This window comes from Bombus vosnesenskii, unplaced genomic scaffold (genome assembly GCF_011952255.1).
Source record: "Bombus vosnesenskii isolate JDL3184/JDL3185 unplaced genomic scaffold, Bvos_JDL3184-5_v1.1 scf7180000013295, whole genome shotgun sequence".
NCBI classification, from domain to species: Eukaryota; Metazoa; Arthropoda; class Insecta; order Hymenoptera; family Apidae; genus Bombus; species Bombus vosnesenskii.
This window is the reverse complement of record NW_022882946.1, coordinates 1,457,795-1,481,887: the sequence shown is the minus strand read 5'-3', so window position 1 is coordinate 1,481,887 and position 24,093 is coordinate 1,457,795. Positions and strand designations below refer to the sequence as shown.

At 37.9% G+C, this 24,093-nt stretch overlaps 1 protein-coding gene and 1 long non-coding RNA gene across 2 annotated transcripts in view; both read left to right on the top strand.

Moving 5' to 3' along the window:
* The window catches only part of LOC117233466, a 116,188-nt gene extending 103,519 nt beyond the window's left edge, over positions 1-12,669 (top strand). Inside the window, exon 2 of the mRNA XM_033493807.1 lies at positions 12,031-12,669. Within this exon, the coding sequence (XP_033349698.1) occupies positions 12,031-12,406 (376 nt within the window). The 3' untranslated portion in view covers positions 12,407-12,669. The remainder of the gene's footprint in view (positions 1-12,030) is intronic.
* A 9,024-nt stretch (positions 12,670-21,693) lies between these two features.
* On the top strand, positions 21,694-23,097 carry LOC117233323. Its single transcript, XR_004493296.1, has 2 exons — positions 21,694-22,497; positions 22,560-23,097. It is a non-coding gene; the product is annotated as an uncharacterized LOC117233323 (long non-coding RNA).
* The last annotated feature ends 996 nt before the right edge of the window (positions 23,098-24,093 follow it).

Here is a 24,093-nt window from a genome sequence, read left to right as displayed (position 1 = left end):
AATCGCATCGAATCTCTTCTCTTCCTTACCTCTAAATTCCATTAATAATTTTTTAATATTTGTATTATTTGATATTTCAAATCCAAGAACAAACTTTTCTTCGTCTTTTAATGTTGAAAATGGCAACGTGAGTTCGTGCTCGCCATCCATATGCAGATGTGTTAGTTATAAGAAATAGTAACTAGAGCATGATCCTAGTTACAATCGATAGATTTAATCGATAGGCTTAAGATGCTTTTTTGTTTTTATCCCTAGTTTTTGTAAGCGCGTGCAATACAGTTTTTTTTTTTTTTTTGCTCAGAACGGTGTGATAGATTTATCCATTCGATAAAATAATAACTATTCTGATCTTACCTCTGAGTGTAGAAATAACGACATTTAATGCATGCAAACTTCATTATTCTTTGAAGACAAAGATACATTAAATAAAAACATCAGATAAATTTCTATAAACAAAGTTGAGTTTAACAATTTAATAATTCATTAAACACATCGCTCGCTGAATATTCGTATCTTATCGCAAGTATCGCATAAACAAAATAAACACACAAGAGACCAGCATATAACAAATGTGCATTTCTGTGCAATTATGAGATCCAATAGATACGATAGATATAATAAAGATAGAAATAATAAAAATGACCTTTTCATGGAGATTTAAGTTGCCATCGTTGAGAAAGCCAGAAAGAATGGTCAGAGCGAGTAACTGTCCCTTCATATTACCTTCCTAAATGCAGCTCTCACCTACGTAATAAAAAGAGTTGTTACCAGCATTGAAATCAAAAACAGAATTAGCCATTTACCAGGAACGAAGAGTCGCAGTACGTAATCGTTCTTCGTTATTGCCTGCCTAAATGCGCATCGAGGATTACGAGGGATCGAACGAGGGAACGGATCGGTGGCACCCGCCGAACGTAATGAGAATACGAGCTCGTTATGGGAAGCGATAAAGAGCTTGTTGCGGGGGTGGCATTGCAAAGTATTACAATAGAGACGTGTTTCATCGCGGTCTATGGAACGTTCGTTTTTATGACATTCCTTGTCCATCGAGCGGATTCGTTCCCTGAAAACCACTCGCACAGCGTTCAAGTACCTAGAAATGGCAAAAGTCGAATTACGATTACTATAAACGTTGGAGGACCGTGGTCGTTACCATGGTCGACGCTGTAAAAACGATACTCGTTTGGCCAGGCATAAAGAAGAAACGTGGGAAACGTCGAAGAAGAAAGAGCGCGCGAACCAAATCGATATACGCGTATATGCCTGCGCCGGGTTTTCCACACCACTCGCTGCTTCACCCCGTGGAAAAGTAAGCTTCGATCGATCATGGAATTTCGGCCTGTCGAATCTACAGCGCTTTATCATCGGAACGATTTGCCGAACCAAACATCAGCGTCGATCCGCGACGATATTGCTTGCGTCGACAGTCAATCTTTTAATCTTGCGTATGTACAAGCGACGCGCGCCTAACTAAATAACCGTGCGATTTCCCTCGTGAAAAATCGACGAAATTAGTACAACGCTGTGGATTTCATTCCGGTGCGGTGGATAACGATGATCCCTTTCGACGAATCGTCGACAGGCACTTCTTAAAATTCCAGACGAAAAATGAAACTTCAATAGCCCATGTTCGAGGGAAATGGAACTTGTCAGTTATTAATTCTTTGCTAGTTCGTGTTAAAACGATAACGACAATGTTCGTGTATAAAACATTGGTCTTCTTTCTTTATAAATTACCTAAGCACGATTACGTTAAATTAAATGTAATTACGTGTTCATTTATCCGACGTATTTATTTGGTGTCGTACAAGCCACGTCTTTACAAGCGTAGTAATACGAACTATTTATCATACTCGAATTTAATTATTGTTTTAAACGATTTAAACGAAGAGACGAATTGTTCTCTTCGTCAAATATAAAATTGTTTCTGCGTTCGTACTAATGAGATGAAATAATCTACCACCAACCTAACACGGAAAATACAATCGGAGCGCCTTAAACGCTTTAAACGATATCTTTTTACGCAGAAAGACGAGAATATTCGATCTATTTCCATTTTTAAAAAAGACGCAATTGCTCTATGCACAAAAGATATCATTCGACAAATGTAATATCGTTTGGTTCGCTCATTTTCCTGTTTCCTATTTTTAGCTAATTGCTCTGGAAAAAGACCTATGATTTAATACAGTCATGCGACCCACTCCTTATACAATATTCATTTCCGTTTAATTAAAAGACCAACATCGCCGATATATTCACGCGTTGAAGCGATGATCTTCACGACGTCGAGTATTTAATAATGCATCCAACCGATGTTAATATCCCAAAGGAAATGGAAGACGCTCCGACCATTGTGAAAGGGTGTCAGCGTCTAGTATTACAAATGCAATTCCGGTGTGTCCTCGGGAAGACAGGCGGCAAGAAAAAGGCACGGTAGCAATTTCAACAGGAATGTAGGTTGGATCGTCGCAGTCGGCTATGAGTCAGTGTGGTTCAAACTTCTCGCTCATGCCGAACGGAAAATCCGATTAGGAAGCAGATGGACAAGGAATTAGCATCGCAAGTAGCCGTCGATTACACAGATTCCATAAAGGGATTATTATCAGAGATCCAGATTTCCTGGTACATCACAGCCTTTTTACAATCAAGACATTATAAGTGCGTATTATAGTTTCTGCTTTTGATTTATTAAGTTATTGCACCGTTCATGTATTTTTGTCTTGTTGTCGTAGTTTTAGAACTTTGATTTTCACTATATGCGATTGTTGAACTTTGCGTCTAATTTTTGATTATCCGTTTTCAATGAAACGATTAAAACCAATCTTAATTACCGATACGAAACAGTTGGATCTACGTTTATTTTGATTATATTTTCAATTTTATTTGAAATATAATTAATTCGTACAGGTCTGTTAAAAATGTAACGTTATCGTGAACTCGGAGTGTTTTAGACAAAAAGGCCTATAAATCTATTACAAATATACATTATATATTATAGGTCGTGTATATAAATAACCGAATATATTTTCTGGTTAAACAGTTCGACTATTATCAAATTCATATTTATTTTGCAGATATAAAAAAAATACAATTCTCGAAGAGTGACTAAAATCATCGATTGAAACTTTGCAAATAATGTTAAAAAATTAAAGTTAATCTTCTCCACGCAATTTTATCTTATAAATCCTGTTTCTAGAAAACCTTTCCAATTATTTCGTATGCGAATACCGTTAAGATCAAAGCGAGTGTAGCAAATAATTTTCCAATCAAAACACGAAACAACGAGTGCTCGAAACATCGTGCGTTAGGTCGCAAGTACTACGATCCCAGGAACGATCACAGTGTTTAACGAACCAACAACAAGGATTCGTCAAACATCGCAGCGCGGTACGAGGTTCCGGAGTCAGAGACAGCTTGGTCCGCCACAATGGGAACTTTATGGACAATCAAAGGTGGAGAACATTCGGCCGGTTGGAAGGAAAGCACGAGAGACACAGAGAGAAAGAGACACGAACAGACGGACAAACAGACAGGCAGGCGGACAAACAAACTGACAGACCGACAGACAGACAGACAGAGGGAGAGAACATATATTTAATTAATGTAGTCACGAGTCAGACACGGTATACACATCGAGCCAGGCTATTTTTGCGACAATTGTATAAGTTGGAGGCGCCAACTGCACATGCATGGACCTTTGCGCGTGTATGCGTACAAGCTGTCGAATTCGCCGCAAAACTCATGCATTTCGTGCCGCAACTGGACTATCCAGGCGACTGGAGAAAGGCAGTGTCCGCAATTTCCGGTAATGTCGCGCGAGAGCGCTTTGACGAGGTCCCACCGACATCGAAACTCGTGTCCGCGACGTCCGACGAAAATTCACCGCTACCTTTGCCATTCCATGTCACCATGGGCCGGTTTTATCCTTACCATCCCCATTTCTAGCTTCCTTGCCAGTCATCCAGAGGGGCGGAGTATCGCTGGCTTACGAGAGAAAGGCGTAGACATTCGGGAACCTGCAATTCCGCAGGGAATTTCTACGAGACCGATCTACAGCGAACGTAATCGGAACCCTGCCGAACATGCAGCGTCCTTTTACATCAACCTGTGCCATGTCGAATCGTATCCATTGTTGGGCTGTTCGTATGCTACGTTTGTAGGTGGGATTATTGAAATTGTCCGTGGTTCCGTTAATTCTTCGGGTCACTGACGAGGGCTAACCGACGACATTCTCGGAGCTTTTTGGGTTTATTACGTTTCGGTGTGTGTTCGTCTATGTCTATCTCAATGTCGAGGAACGTGGTAGTTCGGTGAAGGAATGTTCGCTACTGTCTTAAGTACTTTTCATATAAATGTGCGAAGAGACTCGTGATACATATCCTGCGATGATTCATCGAATAGGATGCATAACGATCAAAGAGTGATATTGCTATATCATATCTATGTGTTCATATCGTATATGTATTATATTTCATCGATACATATTGTTAAGAACGTTTCCAATACCATTGTTCCTTTGTAAGACTCGCTTCAAAATGAATAGAGCTATTAAAAAATCAATTACCTAGACGATGCTAAATACTTGGATTTAAGGTAAAGAACTTCAGATTAAAGCAAACAACTATGATGGTGACACTGAAACCATCTAGGGGAATATACAAGGAATAAAAAAGGAAATTGGCCAGAAGTGACAATGAACTTTATACTTGCAACGTACAGGTATTCGATCTTCGACCACGCCGATCAACAGCCAACTCTCAATAGATTGAATTACACGTGAAAGGCGTAGATGTAAGTTTGATGGCGGAAAGTTTCTGGAGGGAAGTGTATCCCACCAACGTCGACGAAAGACTTGGGTCCTGTGTCAGCAGTAATCTTCTGATATTAATTAAGAAGAATTAGTTTACTATAAATGAAAATTATGTTATCTGTACTTTCATTTAGATTGGAATTATCTCGATAAAAAAAGTTCTAAAAGGTTAACGGCTATGAAATTCTGAAAAAGCTCGATATGAAAAATGTATACATAACCGCAAAGTACGTACGTTGAATCGAAAGTGACCGTGTTACGTAAATATTCTGTATCATGAACCAGAAACTTCTGTAAAATTTCGCTACACGTAAATCGCTCAAAAAAAAACCATTTACGCAATTTGCTTTTTCACGGCGTACCGCCAGAGAGACTCATGCGAGTCATCGAACGTAAGTATTATGAATTTGAAATCTTAAACGTTATCAGGCATATCGTAACTTCGTTTTGCGTACGAAGTGTTAAAAACACATATTTTCCACGTCTAATACCAAAAACGCAAGAAATTTTAACGACAAATAAACAGTTACGTTCTAGATCATTCTGATATCTATACGTTTTATTACTCTGTTAAGAAGTTAGTCCCAATTTCTCGCTTCGTACAGATTACGATTGTAGTTGTACTAACTTTAAGAAGCACATTGACCGCTGTCTTATCAACGACTCTGCATCTAAAGGTAAACCTCGAACAAACTCGAAACTCCATAAGACTGTCATTTTTACGCGACATAGCCCCCGGTCATAAAACGACGACGTAAAGTGACGCGACCTGGTCGACGAAGAACGAAGTTACGCGTGTGGTTGCGACATCATCGATGTAATCGTCGAGCACAATCAGCTGTGAGGGATCCGGCTCGACCGTTCCGAGGCTTTGCACGACCGTGTTAGAGCTTGCGAAGTGGCTTAAACAACAGCCAGACGACGAGTTGACGTAGGCTATTCGAAGTTCCTGAGAGCTGGCCAAACATTGATACCCCAGAATTCGACCTAATAAATTCGCGCGTTTCTTGTGATTGACTTGCCGTTACGGCAGCAACAGTCGCAATCTCTGATCAGCGGCTTAACACTCGAGAAGATTTGCCAACGAGAGCGAACCACTGGAAGAAGGGACGAAAGAGGCGAGCAGGGGTTGGTTTCTGGGTAAAGTTTCTGGACCGGGGACAGAGGTACGCTGGATAAGCCGGATTAAGAATAGCCTTACACGAATTCGTCGAATTATCTCCCTCTCGAGGAATAATTACGCTTGGAAATGTTCGCTGTCTCGAACACGTGTCATTTCTAGAAAGAGAATCGCGTCACAGCGAGAGAATTGTCTTATCCAACGGATTATTCGTTTCGAATTTTTATCAGGTTCGAGGAGTTAAATTTACGAGGGAGGATAACGAATCGGTGAGGATACTCGCGTTATATTTGTTTATGGTTGACGATGAATTTGCGAAGAAGTAGGGTCGGTGAAGATTTATTTGATGTTTTTAGATATATTTATTATTTTGCAGTTGGTAGAATATTTCTTGGTCGTACTTTATCGATATTGATATTATCATTACTTTATCCCAATTTTATTTCGAGTATTTGCGTAATTATTTTGTTCTAATATTTCGTTTTTCGTTGCTGACAAAAAACGATGCACGAATATTTGACAACGCTGTATATTTATCGAGGCTGCAGTTATACTATGTTTTATATAATTATATTTATAATTATAATTTGACGATTCTGTAATAATTACGCGATATAATTGCAGAATATTATTTACTGCACCTATTACAACGTAATTTTGCTAAAAAATTACATCGCCTATTTGATTACTCGACTCTTGGCTCGTGACTTCGTTTTTGTTCTTTGCGAACAAATTAAGGGACAAAAGCTGTGCTTTTCTACGTTATATAAAACACCTTCCATTCTTACAAACGAGTCCAAAACGCTAAAGGAATTATGTACATACACACACAGTTCCTTCTATACTTATTTTCTGCCAAAGCAATTCTCGTAAGTTACACGTACATCGAGCGAAACATACCATCAACGAGATAAGTGCAAACGAAACGTCCAAACAGAGGTATCGAAGTGCGGGTGTATTTAATCGGTGGTTTACAACGAGTCGTTCGTTTTTAATCGAAAGATTTCACGATTGGCGATCTAAACGTTCCACGAACGATCGGAGGGAATGGCCCGCAAAGCTCTTTACGACTGACACATCGAACACGCGCGATTCCAACCGATCCACGACCGATCGACACTCGTTCTCTCGCGTTTTACATTATTTATGCGCGGTCGTGTTCAACCACGGCTGGACGTATAATATTTCCGTGCGACACTTCAAGTAACGTATCGATAAATCAACCGGCGGAAAATGAGGACGGAACGAGAAGACACGACAACGCGATTTCGACGCGAATCCTGTCGGTCCACTTCTGCTGTCTCCTTGTCGGTCCGTTTTCCGCCGATTATTTACGACTCGCAATTTGGGTCGAATACCGACCGTCCGTCGGAATTCACGCTCGTTTATCATGCGAGGAAATTATTCCTAATTTAATGGGACAATATGGTCACGCCGGGAATTCGTCGTACCCTGTGCGAGCCGCAACGCTGCGATTGTGAAAAGGCGTTCGGTCGAATGGCCTTTCGGTCTGATTGAAACGACGGTGAAAGTTCGGTGTTTGAAAAATGTTGTGCATCGTTGCAGGCTTGAATTATGGATAAAGGTGGATAAAAATAGCCGTTGTTTTTTACACTTTGCGCCTAGACGTTCCTTCTAGCGTTAAAAAAATACTTGAACAACGTAAGAATACGTATGAATATGTATGAAAAATGAGAAATAGAATTATCCGTTTTGAAGTTACATTTGTGTGAAATGCGGTGCCATCTGTGAGTTGTTACATGTAACAACTTACCCCGAGGGACGTAATACTGATGTAAATGCTGAAAGAATTTCGATCCTTTTACGGCAATACGTATTATCTACGAATATTTTCTTCTTTTTTTTTCTTATTATTTAATTTCTACTTTACAATTTGTCCAGCTGGACGTTTGGTAAATTTTTCTAACTTAATTGTTAAATAACGCGTGGATGGTTACAGCCAGCGGGATACCATCTTCGAGTTTGACTATTTTATTTCTCTATGAATATTTCTCGATATTTCGTTTGAAATATAATTCCCTGGACTATTATTATTACGTTAAGTAAATATAAAATATTTTAAAAAGTCTATTTTAGATCTTAAAGACCAAAGAAGACTACAGGATAAAGACATGGTACGCATATGTATGTACAAGGGAGCAATTTTAGAATAATAGAACAATAAGAAAGATCTTTTCGTTTAGCTTTTGCATCGAGTCTCTTTCTTTCTTTCTTTCTTCCTGTATTGGTCCTACGTTATTTCTAAACATCAAAGTAATCCATTTAAGGCAACATAACAAATATAACTTGCGCGAACAGAAACAAGATTGCGGCTATAATTACTGCAAAATGGCGAAACATTATTTACGGAAGAAAAGGGGTGAATTCATAAACGCGCAAGGTAATCATTTCCCCTAAATTTTGTCTTGAAATTAGCTTCTCTATAAAGGAGGAACGGCACAATCTTGCACACGCATACACCTCATATAATTATAGAGTAATCCCCGTTACCATAAGAATATAGTGAAATGGAAAAATAAGATAAAGCTGAAAAACCATTAGAAAATTGTTAAAACCTTTAGAAATATGAGTATAAGAGTATAATAAATGCTAATTTCATTTGAAAATATTTCATGATATCCTCTTTATCCAAATACTGCAATATTAAGTCAAGCGTTATTAAACGCATAAATATGTAAAACTAAAAAACTATGAAGTATATAAAACTTTTATATAGCACATGTGTACAATAAACGTTATAATTGTATCGTAGAAAATTTTATAACATTTTTTTCTCAAATCTGCGTAAATATCCGTTAGGTAGGATCAAATACGTCGATTCGATAATAAATGTGCGAATAACTTTCGTACGAGATGTAACGGGTATCAACTGCATTTTGCAGTATTTTATAACGTTGTTCTTTTTCAAACGTTTGCGTAAACAAATCTTCTTCGACTATCTTCGTATATACGAACTTTGAGTTGACAAATACGAGTATGAATTTGCACAAACGTTTAGTCTAGTACTTTGCTAACAAACACGCGTGAAACTTGTAAAATAGTACGTTTTATTTCTGTCCGCTCCATAACGGGTCGCATAAGATTCGTAGCAGCAAACATTTTGACATTTCTCAACTTTTCGCCGATACTTTTTTAAACGCCCATTCTGCTAGACCATCTAATCTAGCGGAAAAAAGGTAAACGACGGAAAGAAGCAAGGGTGAAACGCAATGTACGGACTCTAGCAATTGCAATTCTCGCGTTGTTGCAAAACCATATCGTCGAACGCGTATACGCGACTCGAACGCTTGAAAGTGTTCCAGGTCGATAGAAATTTGATTCTCTTCGAACAGAATTTCCAGTCTATTACTGTTCGCTCGCTACTCTATAAAATTTTCACTACGACAAATTCCATCGATTTCGAATAAACAAATGCTCTTCGGACCGTTCTGTTCTCGTCTCTTTTTCTCCTGTTTACCATCCTTCTCTCTCCTTCTCCGACGATCGGTAGAAAAGCGTTTTTATGGAAGCGCTGTTTGGGCACGAATGAAACTCTCACGACGGGTGTAGCGCTAACATAACGTATATTTATCGCATCAGAGTGTTCCTTCGAAATATTCACTATTCCATTTCCCGAGCCGGATACTGCTGGCCAGTTTTGCGTCCACTTTATAGCAGCTGAATAAAAAGTAAACTATGATGCATCCGTAAAGCCAGAACAGGATACTCCTGTCTCTCTCCCTCGCTCTCTCAGTCTGCTAGGCTCACCGTCACATCCAATCGGTAGTTAATACTTCAAATAATAGTGTCTGCATGGATCCAGCGAACTCGCGTGTTTCAGCTAGTGTCATTTGTCTAACGAGCACATTCCGACGATTCCGTGTTTTCTTTCTCTTCCTTTTTTTTTTTTTTTTTACCATATCTGCGCTTGGAACTTTGTTGAATCGCTTCCAATTTTCTTTGAACTCGTGTACTCTTCCAATGCGAGTTGTTTGTAAGCTTATCGTAATCATTAAAATCAGAAACAACGAGTTTTCGATTCGATCCTTTTTCTCATTTCTCGCGTGTTTTCGTGATCTTTTTTACTTCGCCATTCGATCGCGCTATTGTACGTTTTCTTTGCTATTTTCCCCTTTCTATTTCTTATTGCGTTCCTCCTCTTTGGACGTTACATTGTACGGACAACGTATTGATACACGATTTTTCAAGCGACTAACAATAAACTGCCATACTCCGATCGTATAAGCGATACGTTCATCAGATACACTGCAAGTTGCTCGAACTTTTAGCGAACGGCCGACGTCGTGGTGCAGCTTTAAAGCTGGTCGTTTAGAGAACCGATGTGGCTGTCCGTTTAACGAAGCACTTGTTTCTCCGTTACTTTTCCTTCTTTTCCAAAATCGACTCAAGTATACGTCGGCTATTTTACTATTTACACATACGAAAAATAAATGATCACCTTACGAAGCAACGTTTCGAAGCAGACAAAATTCTCCCGACGTATTTCAACGAAGGAGAATAAAATTTGTTAGCGTTCGGCGTGTACGATGAATCGAAAACCACGAAATTTCTTTCACGTGGATTGTCAGAACCGGTGGTAAAGTTGAGGTTACCGAGAGTTGGCGAGCGATGCCCGATTTCAGGCAATCGAAGAGTACGCTGAAATCTTTTCAGCATATCGAATGGAACTCGTGGCGAAAGGTGAACGTAAGTGTGTTTACGTGTTGAAACATTCCGACGGCATGCAGAAACTTCTTGAAAGCTTCTTGCCACCGTCCAATTCGGGATTAAACTTATGTCGTACATATCCACTGGCCGCGTCCTGTCGTATCCGGAACTTAACGCGAGTTCGCACTCCAGACTTCCGGGCTTTGTGGCTCTTTCGGAAGGCGATTCGTAGCCAGCTTGATCCAAGTTTCTCTACAAGAGGACGCCGTTTACGTTTCGATTCGTTCGCACCACAAACCTTTCGATACTGTTACTACAATAACAACCCGATCCGTCGATCGATTAATAAACTAACTTCTTGTTTACTTATTTCGCTTTACTCAATATCGAAATATATACAAAATTTCGCGACAGTATTTCGATCGTTTACAGAAACTTCTTCCGAGTATGTTGTGTGTGTCATAAAAAAGATCTTGTACTTCGCACGTAATACGATTGACATGATTAGCATACAGTTCAACCTTTTGGGCGCTGCGTTGTCCGACGTTAAGCGCTCGCCGTGGATTGCCACTCTTTACGAAGAAACACACCGTGGACTGCGTATGTTTTACGAAAGGCATCGTAGTCTGCTACACATTTTGGTGTTTGCTTTGGTTTGCCAGTTTGATAATTAATTTTTTTTTGTTTTAACGAAACCATCAGAATGTGAGGTGGATGACATCCATACGTCTTTTCTATCACGCCATTTAACGCCACTTTTAGCCTAAATTGAATGATTGTGTGAGAACGCGTATATGCGTTCATAGCGCTCAATGGGTTAAAACAAATTCGATAATGTATTATACAGAAATGATTCTATCAACGCCATGTTCTTTTATAGCCGTAAGTAGAATCTACAGCTATATTTATACAGGATGGTTGGTAACTGGTGGTACAAGCGGAAAGGGGGTGATTCTACGCGAAAAAAGAAGTCGAAAATATAGAATAAAAATTTTTCGTTCGAGGCTTCGTTTTCGAGAAAATCGACTTTGAATTTTCGCTCGGTACGCGTGCGGTACGTTATAACGGATCTCACTGTAGATCGTTGTCTCGATGGAAAAATTTAAAAAAAAGAAGAAAAAAAAATTTAAAAAAATTTTTATTCTATATTTTCGACTTCTTTTTTCGCGTAGAATCACCCCCTTTCTGCTTGTACCACCAGTTACCAACCACCCTGTATGTGTACTCGTTAAGAATTCATTAAATCGCTTAAAATTATTTACTTATGTTGCAAATTACCTAGCTACTAGATACAAACAGAGTTACAAAAGTTCAGCCATTGTAACAATTTATGATTGTCGACCACAATAATAATACTTTCTTCTCACATAACGTTGATTATTCTCCTAAAGGTATAAAATGACTCGTTTCTCACAGATGTTTATTTTTTCAGCCACTTACGCGGAAAGCTCTCCGACTGCATCGTCTCTGCTTCCTCCGCGGCGATGCGCAAATTTCAAATAAAATCAAATCTCCGACTTTCTCGGGGAGAGTCGCCTCAAGCCGGCAGTTCCTACTACGATTTGCATATTCCTTGCGTACGAATTCGCAGCGAATCACGCAAACGCCGGCGACGGAACGTTACAACGACACCCTCGATTTGCAACCCCGAAGAAACTTTACGAAGAATCGAGAAAGAAGCCTTGTTAAGTTCTAGAGATACCAGCAGCAATAATAATCTGAATTTGTTGTATGTATTTGTTATATATTTATTTATTCATAGAAACAGATACAGAAGAACACCGATGAAAGTACACGCTGTATTCTAAACTAATTATCGTACGTGTAATATTCTTGTATAGTATGTTATACGTCTGTCTAAGTGTATAACGAGGAAGATTGTAAGCTTCAGGCAGAATCAGTAATAACTATTACACGCTTCACTTGATTATCTAATTAATTAAATATAAGACAGGGTGGAAGAAGAAACATAAAAGAACACAGCGTAGTTGGAGGAATTAAAATAGTTAGGACGATGGAAGAAAATGACTAAAAACCGTGTTCTTCGAAAGAAAAAACTTGATATATTACTAACGATAGGTATATGAATATCTAAACGGAATTGGAAAAAGGTCCTCCCATCCTTATCAATACTGCGAATCAATCTTCCCATATGAACTAAAGTATTAAGCATCTAATGAATGGAAACATCGTGGATAATTAAAGTTGCAAAGATAGGAGTTTAGAAGAAGAATTCGAAAAATTAACAGAAATTATCCGATAGCTTTTTCCAAGACAAGTTTCATAAAATTCCGCTTTTCCAAGTCTAAACTTTCGTTACATACAATTGTGAAACATAACCTTGATGAAACTTAAACGTACTTGAAGGTTAACCGAAACTTGTTATAAAGTCATAATTTTCGTTCTTGGGAAAGACAATCGATGAGGATGGAGAGGGTAAAGACTGCAGTAACGAACGGAGTTAGATCGGCTGAGCCAATCCAACGCAAACGAACAAACTCAAATCATCGACGGTCGACTAGCATAGTAATACGAATGCCCTTCGTCAGAATTCGTGCAATTCCAAGCTTGCCGATGAATTCGTCGCCAGCCGTGCGATTTCTCTTTGTGAAAGGGCAACGAGAACGACCGAATAAGCCGGAATTTTAAGCTATAAAACTTTCGCAATTACCGAGTGTTCGGTATCCTGAAAAAGTTAGGCAAGTACCTGCCACACTAAACAAGATCGCTATCACCAACCTCGTTTTCTCTCCTTTTTACCGCTTTTTCTGTTAATGCTATTTCTCGTCAGTGTTTATTTGTTAAAAATCCATTAAATCCATCGAATCGTTCAAAATGATCTATCTCGTAAATTATCTAGCCAGAAGATAAAAAAAAGTAAGCAAAAGTTGGAAAAATTGTTTCGAAAGGTTCGTTCATACACCGCGTTGTATCTAACATTCGAAGACCACAGAGGAAATACAATACATGACACGTCACATTCTTTCCAAAAATCAGGAAAGTGACTACCGTGATGAACAATGTCGCTACTACCACTGCTATTTTTCTCTTTTCCGCGTCTTTCTCTAGCTTTGCTGGTCTTTTTGCTAAGCCCGTCTGTCTCTCTTTCGCCGTTTCTTTATTTCTTTTGTTTCTTGCATGATTCTCCCGACCATCCGGATTCACGAACCAGCGAATCGAAGAGAGAAAAGTGTTGGAATGTGCAATAAAGCGGTGTGGAATTGCCGACGCGTACAATAGCAATCGAAGACACAAAGGTTTTTCTATAAATCCTCGCAGTGACACGACGCGCGGCCGTCCCCGATTCGATTATCTTGTCCCGGGTTCTTCTGATTTTTACGTTTGTTCTTTTATTGCAAATTCGAGCGCCATCCGTCCGCTCGACGAAACCGTTGTTACGTTTCGACCTATGCTCCCTTCAAAACGATTTCATTCTACATTGCCAACAATTTACTTTCTAGATAATTTGTTTCTAAACTTCCTCTTCCATAGCAAATAAACTCGAGTGAAAATTCAACATTATAATTGCATAATACGCTCAACGATCTTCCCCGATATTTCTAATAATTTGAAAAATAATTACAAACATATTCGCGAATTGGATATGTTATTGGACGCTATGAAAATATAAAATGTAAAAGATTTTCGACTGACATTTTTAAAACAATAGCCTCATTGAGATAATGAAGCTTGAACGTGACTTTGAATAGCGAATTCAGACAGCAAAAATAAAAATATCAGAAAGTAAAAACAATGAACAAAAATAGAGAGGAAAAATATCGATGCTTCGAGATTATGCATTAACGAAATTAAAAAATTTACATTGAGTATTATTTGCGCAGGTGCATGTGGCAAAAATAACGCGGGGCGAATCTATTTCCATGGAAATATCGTGGCAGCTGTTAAACGAACTGATTTCCAGCGAAATTAATGCATTCAATTGTAAACAGCTATGAAATTGCAAATCTTTTTTAATTATGTTGAAAGCCACTCGGCGAAGCTACAATCTAGCCAGGAAATAACAGGCGGAAAGTCAGATTTGTAGATGGAGGGTAAAAAAGGCTCCCCTTTGCAAAAGCGCAAGCTTTTCGATCGGATAGTAGATCACGTTTCAAAAATTCGTTTGAAAAATACTGCTGATAAATGAATATGTATTACGTCATTCTGAAAATTTCCACAATTTTTGTTGTATCTGGGTTTTAACGGCATATAAATATTTCAAATACTAATGAAATATAGTCGGATATATATACATACGCACTATTATATTCGTAGTAATTCGTACTTTCTTTCTTTAGAGTATAATATATCTTATATTGCATAATAAATCTTCGAGAAAATAGAAAACTTTACAAGAATCGTGTCAATTGGGCAGATTTTTACATTTTCCATTTGCTTAACAATTTTCTTACGCAAAAAGATTTAAGAAACTGGAAAATATGTTTCTACATTGCGTCTCTTTCCCATAGAAATTTAGATTTGGTCATGAAAATAACGTATCGAACATTATGGAAATTAGTTTGAAAGGTAAGTTCGATTTCGAAAGAACTACGTTCCTTCGGAATGAATAGCTCAAAACTTAATCACGGAAATTTTTAAGATGATTTAATAGTTTCAAAAATAGAAGAATATTTTATTATCGATTAATATAATATGTTAGTGAAACAGGAGTAGTACCTCTTTAGTTAGTACTTCTGAACTACCTATTAATCCATTCGAGCTTCATTTAAGATTAATTACCGAGAATTGATTTTCGGGACAAATGATTTTTAGTATTTCACTGAAACGCTGAAAAATTGAACGTTAGTCAGAAAGCCTTTCTATTCAGAACCGTCGGTTGTACTATAAGGATATCATTGAAATTCATACGAAATTCATGGTACTTATCCGCGGGGACAACGTGGCCTTAAGGATACAATACTACCTTAGATAACGTCGTTCGTAGGTAATACTTTTTTATATCTCGCCATACGCTATTTCACGGTGAAGTTGAGAAGATTATTATATAAATTTTAATCAGAATCGTAGTTAACACTTAATCGAATCCCAAGAAAATAAATGGCAATTCTAACGAAATGAACTTGCTTTCTCAGCTCAAACAAAAAAGACTAATAAAAATAGATTAATTGGAGCCGAGTGCAGGCTGTATTTCTTATCCTGGATTACAAGAATCCGTTGAAACTTTCAATTTTTCATGGTATTTTTGAGGGTTAGAAAACTTCAACCGCCAATGAATATTCCTTAAAACGTTAATACGTTTATCGCAACTACGCGCTCTGTTGCAGGATTTTGAAATTTTCCTGGCTAGCACCGATCTTCTACGTTAAATTACTATTTTCGATTACGGACCAGCCAGTCCTAAACAATATACCACATCAGAGAAGGCTATCATATTCCGATATTGTTTCGCCAGTGAGGTGAATTCTCGTTTTACCACGTTCGCCGATAATACGCGGATAATGCGCCAGAGACAATGTATTTGAATTTAATACGACGTATTGTGCGTATGTTTGCCGTCGACGTTTGTCTCATTGATTCGTCAGCGTCCCAGAAACTATGGCTGGGAAACGCGTCTCCCGATCGGCCGACAATTAGTCCGAACGCGAAATTGTTCCACGTGGACCACAGTTACGAAATCGCAGGTAATTTCGCGGCCGCTCGAATATCCCGCCGGCTTATTACGCTCGACCATTGTTCCGTAATTGTTTTCGCGATCGTTCCACCTCTAATCGGACTCAACTATCTCGCGGCATGTACTGTTATCGCAGTGAACTTACGGCCTGTTCTTTTTGTACCGTGCGCATATGAAAGAGCTTTGTTCGGCCTGATTTATTCTCCGCGCTTCTGTCCTCCGAGAGCACTCAGCAAGTGTATGTTTGAAGTTTGTTACGCAGAGTATCTTGCTTCTATGTAGCTATTAGTACCTTTCGTTGCAGATTGCTAGTCAACCGATTATATCAGCAAATATTTGGTACGAACGGAAATTTTATAGGATCAGGTACGAAAATTATAATGCGATCGTAATGATCATTTACGCGTCATACGATAAGCAAGAATTAAATTTTCATTTGCGTGTTTCTAATAATTTGCACGTTGTACGATAAGGGAACGTTCATTCTGAAAACATCACTAATTCTTAACTGGTCTGTTTAGCGTTAAAACGTTGTCTTCTTAAATGTTGCTTGCCATTTCATTCGAGTTAAGAAAACGTTGCGCTCTTAACATCGCGTTTATCCGATTGCTAGAAAGTTTAGGTGCAGCAACGGCAAGAAAAACGTCACGAGCGGAGAAAATATCGTGCCCTGCATCAACGTGGAACTACGAGAAATTCCGTAACTTAATTAAAAGATAATCAATTCGGGAAAACGTGAAACATTCTACTCTGTTTTGAATTCGCCTTAGTTTTACTTAGTTAGACGACTTTGTAAGATAGGTCAACTATGCTCTCGCATAGTTTTCGAATCGTTTTCGATGAACGCAATTATTTTCGTTGCCCATGTCGGATTCCAGAAATAATTAAATTGCCAAATCAGTTTCGCACGGCGTTGAAACGCGTGGGACAACGGCTTTATCGAGGTTAAAACGGGAATGGTCTCGTGGCTGGAACGCAACGAAATTCCATCATGTTGTTCAGTGTGTTCCTCGTGTTTTCGTTTTGGTCTTCCACAAAGCGAACGCGCCATGCGCCTTGACGCGAGGAGAATAAAGAGACCGACGAAACATCGGTAGAAAATGAAACGATCTCGCTTTATCACGAGAGAGGTGCCGAATATTAATTAGAAATTTCAGTTGGTTGCATTATATTACATTATTGCGTTAACTATAAATCGCAGTCGATCGAACAATTATAAATAAATTATTATAAATAAATATTAAAGTACAAATTGTACAAAAGTGATTACGCATGGACGGTATATAATGAAAAAATAATAATTTTATTTTCTACTACGCAATTATACAGATATCTGTCTGAAAATAATTGGTTTCTGACAAACAAAAAAAAAAAAAGAAAACTGTTTGTTCAAAACGAACACGCTTAACTTATTAACAAAGTAGACAATCTAAAACATCTTTGCGACGTTTACTATTAAGAAAGATTACTATTATTAAATTGCGTCGGTCCCAAAGCCAGGATGTGATATATCGTATCTCGTTTTACTATCAAACCAACGTACTTGTACTTTAACCAGCCAGTTCAAAACTCGGCTTGGTTAATAAATGAAAGGAACGCGGCAATGCTTATTACGCGTTTCTTTCTTCTTTCTCACAGACGCTCTCTTTATACAATTTTAAATAGGACGTCAGTGAGTGTTGCCGCACGAACGATTTCAATACGAAGCAGGACACCAAAGTGGAACGCTGGCATCGGGGCAAAAGTGGTATTTCTCGCGTCGACGTCTCATCGACGGTGCCATTGAAAAGGAGAGACGAGCCTCGAGGAAACTCTTGATTCGCGCGCGTGCAAACGCCGCTTTATGAGGCTCGTCCGTTTGTGTCCGCGCGCGATTCACCAACGGAATGCAAAACGATAATGGTGAATTCTATGAGCAAGCCATGCAATGTGTAGTTTAAGAGTAGTCGACAGTTTTAGTGACAATTTTGCCGCTGTTGAATATTTTTCTATAACATTGCCTTTTATCTTCGAGTCGAGTTTCTTTGTTCTTCTTGTCGACATTTCTTCCGACAAATAACTAACTTCTCCTTAAAATTAGTATTAAGATAGAAATTTATTCGAACATCGAAACAGCCAGACAAAAAATGAATGAAAAATTTCGATCGATGGCAACGGTGTTGCAGCTTCGTAAAATCCGGCTTTTCGCGTTGTACACATAAGAGAGGCACTCGCTAGAAATCACGGGATCGTTTCGTAGCGATACGACAAAGTCGTGAGCTTTCTTCGTAAAAATTCGCGGAAACAGGATTTTGCACTGCAACTGGAAGAAAACGCGGTAGAAAATAAAGGTGGCTGCAACTGCGTTCGCATGAAATTGAGTTTTGCATACGAGAACTGAAGGAGTCGGGTTCCATATATACACGTGGATCCAAACGCGTTTACAAATTTCAGTTACAACACGTTTCTACTTACGCCTTGTTACCTCCGCAGAAAACGCGTACATTTGCATCGATGTAATTCTACAACTTCTATTTCACTTCGTTGCGATCTTTGCTCTATCACTTTGTTGCAACTGATACTTCGTCGAACCGTATATTTTGTTGACACGTGTTATCAAATTTAGTATATTTTAAATTAGGATAATAAATTGTAACGAGAGAAATATTATCGTACTTGTAATTAACGTTATTTAGTCGAATCGTATCTTGCTTTTCATTTTTTCTCTTTTATCTCAACCTTTTCTTTCTTCCTTCCCTTTCCCTGTTGTTCTTTCCTCTTATTTCGTTCGATGTTTCTTTCTTTCCGTCATTCTCTTCTCTTTATCGCTTCATTTTCCTGCTTCTCGTTTCTTCGTAACATTACTTTTCACAGAAATATTATTTTTGACACTCGACGCCATGTAACGATAACTACGATTCAAACAAACGTAATCTATTGTCATGATCTGTTCGCTGCAAAACTTGTAATTGATCTGTATACGATTGTTCGAAAATAGGAGGAGCAATTAATCGAATCGGATTAAATAGAATAACGCGTAGACCGATGTCGATTCAGCAAGAAGCCACCAACGATGAACAGTGATAACTGATATCAACGCGTCCCTACATCGCACTTAAGCCGCCATCGCGCCTTCTTCCTTTATCAGATGACCCAGTTTGCTAACTTTCTTCCTGGCACCACCAGACGTACCTCCGTAATAGATTTACCCGGACTGAACTGTGGAGATAGTAGCATGCCCATCTACGATAAGAACTTTCCTGTTTTCTATTTAGACTGTCGATGTTATATATAACTGGCAATTTATACATGTACGTATAGGATAAAGCCGTACGATTATAAGCATAATATTTTTCAAATAATAGTTTATAATCAACGATGAGCGCTATTCTATGCTACAAGTATTTTAATTCTATCATAACGTAACAATACCAATGCATATCATAATATATGATGAATTCGTGATTTCTTATTGTTCTATATTGCAAATATTTAGTTCAATTACAACATAAAACTTGAAATATTTAAATACAAAACATTTAATCTTCGTAATTACAGAAAGAAAACCATAGGAATTACACGTTAACTAATAACCGTTCGAAAAAAAGACACAGTTCAACTTAGAGCTGCGTGACTCCAAGTAGAATAAGCGTCGTGTAGTCAGACTACCGCATTATGAAAAATTTGACTCCCATATCCTTCCTATTAAATAACGTTATTAAATATATTTCTTATACTTTGAAGTACTTTACATTTTTAGTTTGACTAATAATCAGTGATTATTAATCACGGGGACTAAATTATTATCGAATAGAATTAATGGATACGTTTTCAAAACTTTCACGGACCATTTTCAAAGTTGGTCGCGCTAACAAAATTGTGAGTTATTGTTGCTTTTAATTAATTACTACTGATTACTAATAAAAAAAAAGTTTATAAGACTTTGTATTGAGTTTTTATACAAAACTCTATACACAGGATTTGAAGAAGCTTATATGGTATTCATGACGATCGTGACTCACAACAAAGACAATCGTATCGTATTCGTGAAACCCAATTTATATAGTGGTACATTTGTGAAAGTCGAAGCGGATAATGTCGAATAGTTCACGTATGCTTATTGTTATTGCTAGTATTAGTACATTGCTGTACTTACATAAATATATGTATGTATATTTGTTTAGTTTACCGAATGAGTTTACGTGGTCAACATAAACGACAGCGGATTACGAAAATAAATTAACGCTATGGAATATAAAATGTTTCACAAATATTTGATAAAAAGATCCGCGTAAGTCGACACGCATAATCACATACATATTCGGATAATGTACGGATTTTTGTTAACCTCGAATATGACAAAACTATCGCAAGGATCGGACCACGAAGGGTCGAATGATTCAATAATCTAACGAATTTATGGTAAGTAGTAGTCGAATGCTAGTCTCCTGAGTTCATCTAAATTTGGAACTACTCGAGTGTAGGATTTTGAAAACCTCAAGAGTATCGTTGGATTCTATGGGATCAGCGGTTCGGGATTACTGTAAAATTCTACAGCTTCGACTCCTCCATATGATAACATTACCCTGGAGAAATAGAAATTTGAAGTTTCATCTAATAATTGAAACTTTGCTCAATGGAAAATTACAGACATATAATTACAGGCCGAATTTGCAAGTTGCTAACGGTAATGTAACTTTATGGTAAACCAATCAGCCTGTCTGAAGTAAATTATATTCGTTACTCGTAAAACGAAAATTTTTGAAGTTTAATTTAAAATTAAAACGCTCTACCGTGCAGACTGTATTCGCATGCACAGATTATTAAATTATTCAACGATAGAAACGAACGGCGCTACTCGACTGTGCAACTGTGCGTTCTGCGCAGTAGCATTTATCGGCGGAATAGCTGCAAGTGATAGAGAGACAAACATAACAAGAGAGCACACGAAACGTGAGAAAGTATTCGACTGTTTTGTATGTCTATTAATTTCGGCCTGTCCTTTACACGCGTGCTTAATTTCAAGAGCGACGCATCGAATACGTTGCCTGGCGTTCGGATAATTCTGTTCTATTAGTCCTCTTTATTCGTCCGATCCAATCGTCGAAACTCGGTTCGAACGAAACACGGCTTTAATAAGTTTCAATCGACTCGCGAGAATGCAACTTATACGAATCTTCGCATCTGTTTCTCGTAGCACGTTTAGGGATCGATACAATGGACGATTTTTACGAGTCAAATCGAGATCGTCGAAAAAGGATAGAATTTTCAAGTTTGTTCGAAAGAACTAGTCGTTAGTTTAGCCATTACATGAAAATGACATAAATTATGGTAAATTCTAAAGTAAGTGTAAAGAAAAATAGTGTTTATAAATAACACAACCATTTCCCTGAAATATTCGATGTATGCAATTAATTGCGTAAGGTTCTGAAAGGTTTAATTATTGAAGAAATAAAACAAGAAATTTTGATGAAATATTTTTTTCCCAACGGTTGCAGTTTAATTCAAACTTTAGGAAGTCGTTTAAACTCATTTTCTTCTTTCACGAGAGCAACATTTAGTGGAAGCGAAGATCATAAACGCGACAATCGAAAGTCTTGAAATGTTTTAGAATTACAACAAATAATGATTTTATCCAATCGATAGGATCTTGATATATATATATATATATACGTAAACGTATGTAGACAAATTGATATATTGTTTCATACGTTATTGCTCGTATTCGTTCGTAATAGTTTTCGGATATAAAACCTTCTAATACAGAATGAAAATGTATCAAGGTATACAGTTTCGATCCAAAGCTCAGAGAGTGGGAATGTAATATTGGATAAAGCAGAGTAAAAAATACGCTTACAAAAATATTGGATCATTGAATGATTGAAAGAAAATATTGCACCTATCAAAGATTTGAAACCTGGTTTTAAAACTTTTGAAGGTTTAGAGTTTCAAATACTATTTTTCAAATGTACATATGCGCTGTTCAAATGGATCTAAAATCTGCAAAAGGATTTCGTTAAAAAACGTAATCTCTTCTGAATCTTTTAAAATCTAAAAATAATACATCGACCTCGAAAATGTTAGAATTATAAATATATATCGCATTCGTACTGAAAAATAGAGTTTTAAATGATGAAATAAAACAGATTATCTATTTTTAAGAAAGTCTTCTATGTACGTATTATTTTAAAATGGGCTTTTTAACGAATTCAGTCTTATCAGATGCTTCGAAATCTTTTTCAGGCTATCAACTTCGTCCCCGCCCCTTTTCGCTTATTTCATAAGTTGGTAAATTTGAACGTAAATTAGCGAATCCAAAGACGCGACCATGCTTGCCTCGTTTTTTGTAGATGCTGTAGGACTAACGGATCGGTCGGACCGCTATGCCAGCGACCACGAAATACCTGCCTTCGGACATTCGCCTAGAAATCGGCGATTCACCGCGCACGGCCCATAAAACTCACTACGATGCGTTCCATAAAAATATCCGATCCGCGAACGCGAAAATATAGACGGCTGTCGACAGGTCCGTGTTCGCAGAATAGCGCTGCGCTTTATTTCCAGTGATCGCGAGTGATTCGGAATTAATTCTGCGTGTACGAAACGTTAGACACGCACTTTCGTTTCTTCCCGTCAGAAAGCGATATCAACGTCAACAATGCGATTTTGCTGATAATTCGTTTTGATTTTGCGCGTTAACGTGTAAATTAGTGGCATTTTCAGGAACATCGGAAATCAGGTCATACGAGGTTGTTCCGCAATTAGAATTTTTAAACATTTGATATTTCGTGATGCCAACATAGTCCGTGATCGATTTCATATTTACGCACTGTTTTATCCGATCGTTTAAGGACTGCCGCTCATTATTATACACGTCGCTGTAGTTAACGTTTGAAAAAATAAACCAATTCTGTTTTATTTTCTTCTTCTTTTCAAAATTCTGAAGGTCTATGCATACACAATGTACCCAAATTGTACGTTACCAGTAAGTTGTAGCATAGATCATCTTTTACCGTACATTTTACCGATTACAGATTTTATGAAGCTTCGATAATTTGATAGATTACGTATAATGTTTATATTATACCGTGCGTGTATTTTTTTGCACTTGGTTTTTTGTATGCTTGTACGTTTAACGATACACAAGCAGGCGAATTTCTTAGGTTGAATATCGATTTCGAAAATGCGACGGGTTGTACGCTATTCGTGAGCCCGGAAAATACGGAATATAACGGAACGAGCCTGTAACCATCCTAAGCGTAACTTGAATAAAAAATTATCCTTGACGATGCAAACGATGAACGCGGTGGCGGAGGTAACGCGTTTTGCGAATGAACGAGTCGCGACCCATGATACAAATTCCACTCTCTCTGTACGTATATGACTTATTAATCCCTTTGCGGCCTAGCAAACAAGAGCTACCGCGATGCATTTTAATTAAACGCAATCTCCGCACCGTGAAATCGACCGTTGCATGGATGACTGATCGTGAAAGCTTGGCGAAAAATAATGCAAAAGTACCGTTGAATGGAACAGCTATTCAAGTGCCGTCATCGTAGACCCTTAGGTTACTGAAGCTACTGCTTTGGATGCCTCCTACTATGCCTGGTTTTTAACTTTTTTATTAGTAGCTGAGTATTTTATGATAAAACGAAACAGTAATACGAGTAACCATAAGTTTCTTATGAAATTTTCAAAAGCCTTTCATCTTTCGATGAAAGTTGCCTCGATAAAAAAGGTAGAAAAATGAAGTAATTAGGTTAAATAAAGAATTTTGTTGCGTTTCAAAGTTATTTCATTTTTCTAGCCATATCTCTCTCATCGTATCGAGTTAAACGAATTATCATAACGTGATTTATCCGTAATTGTCTCCGACTTTCGACA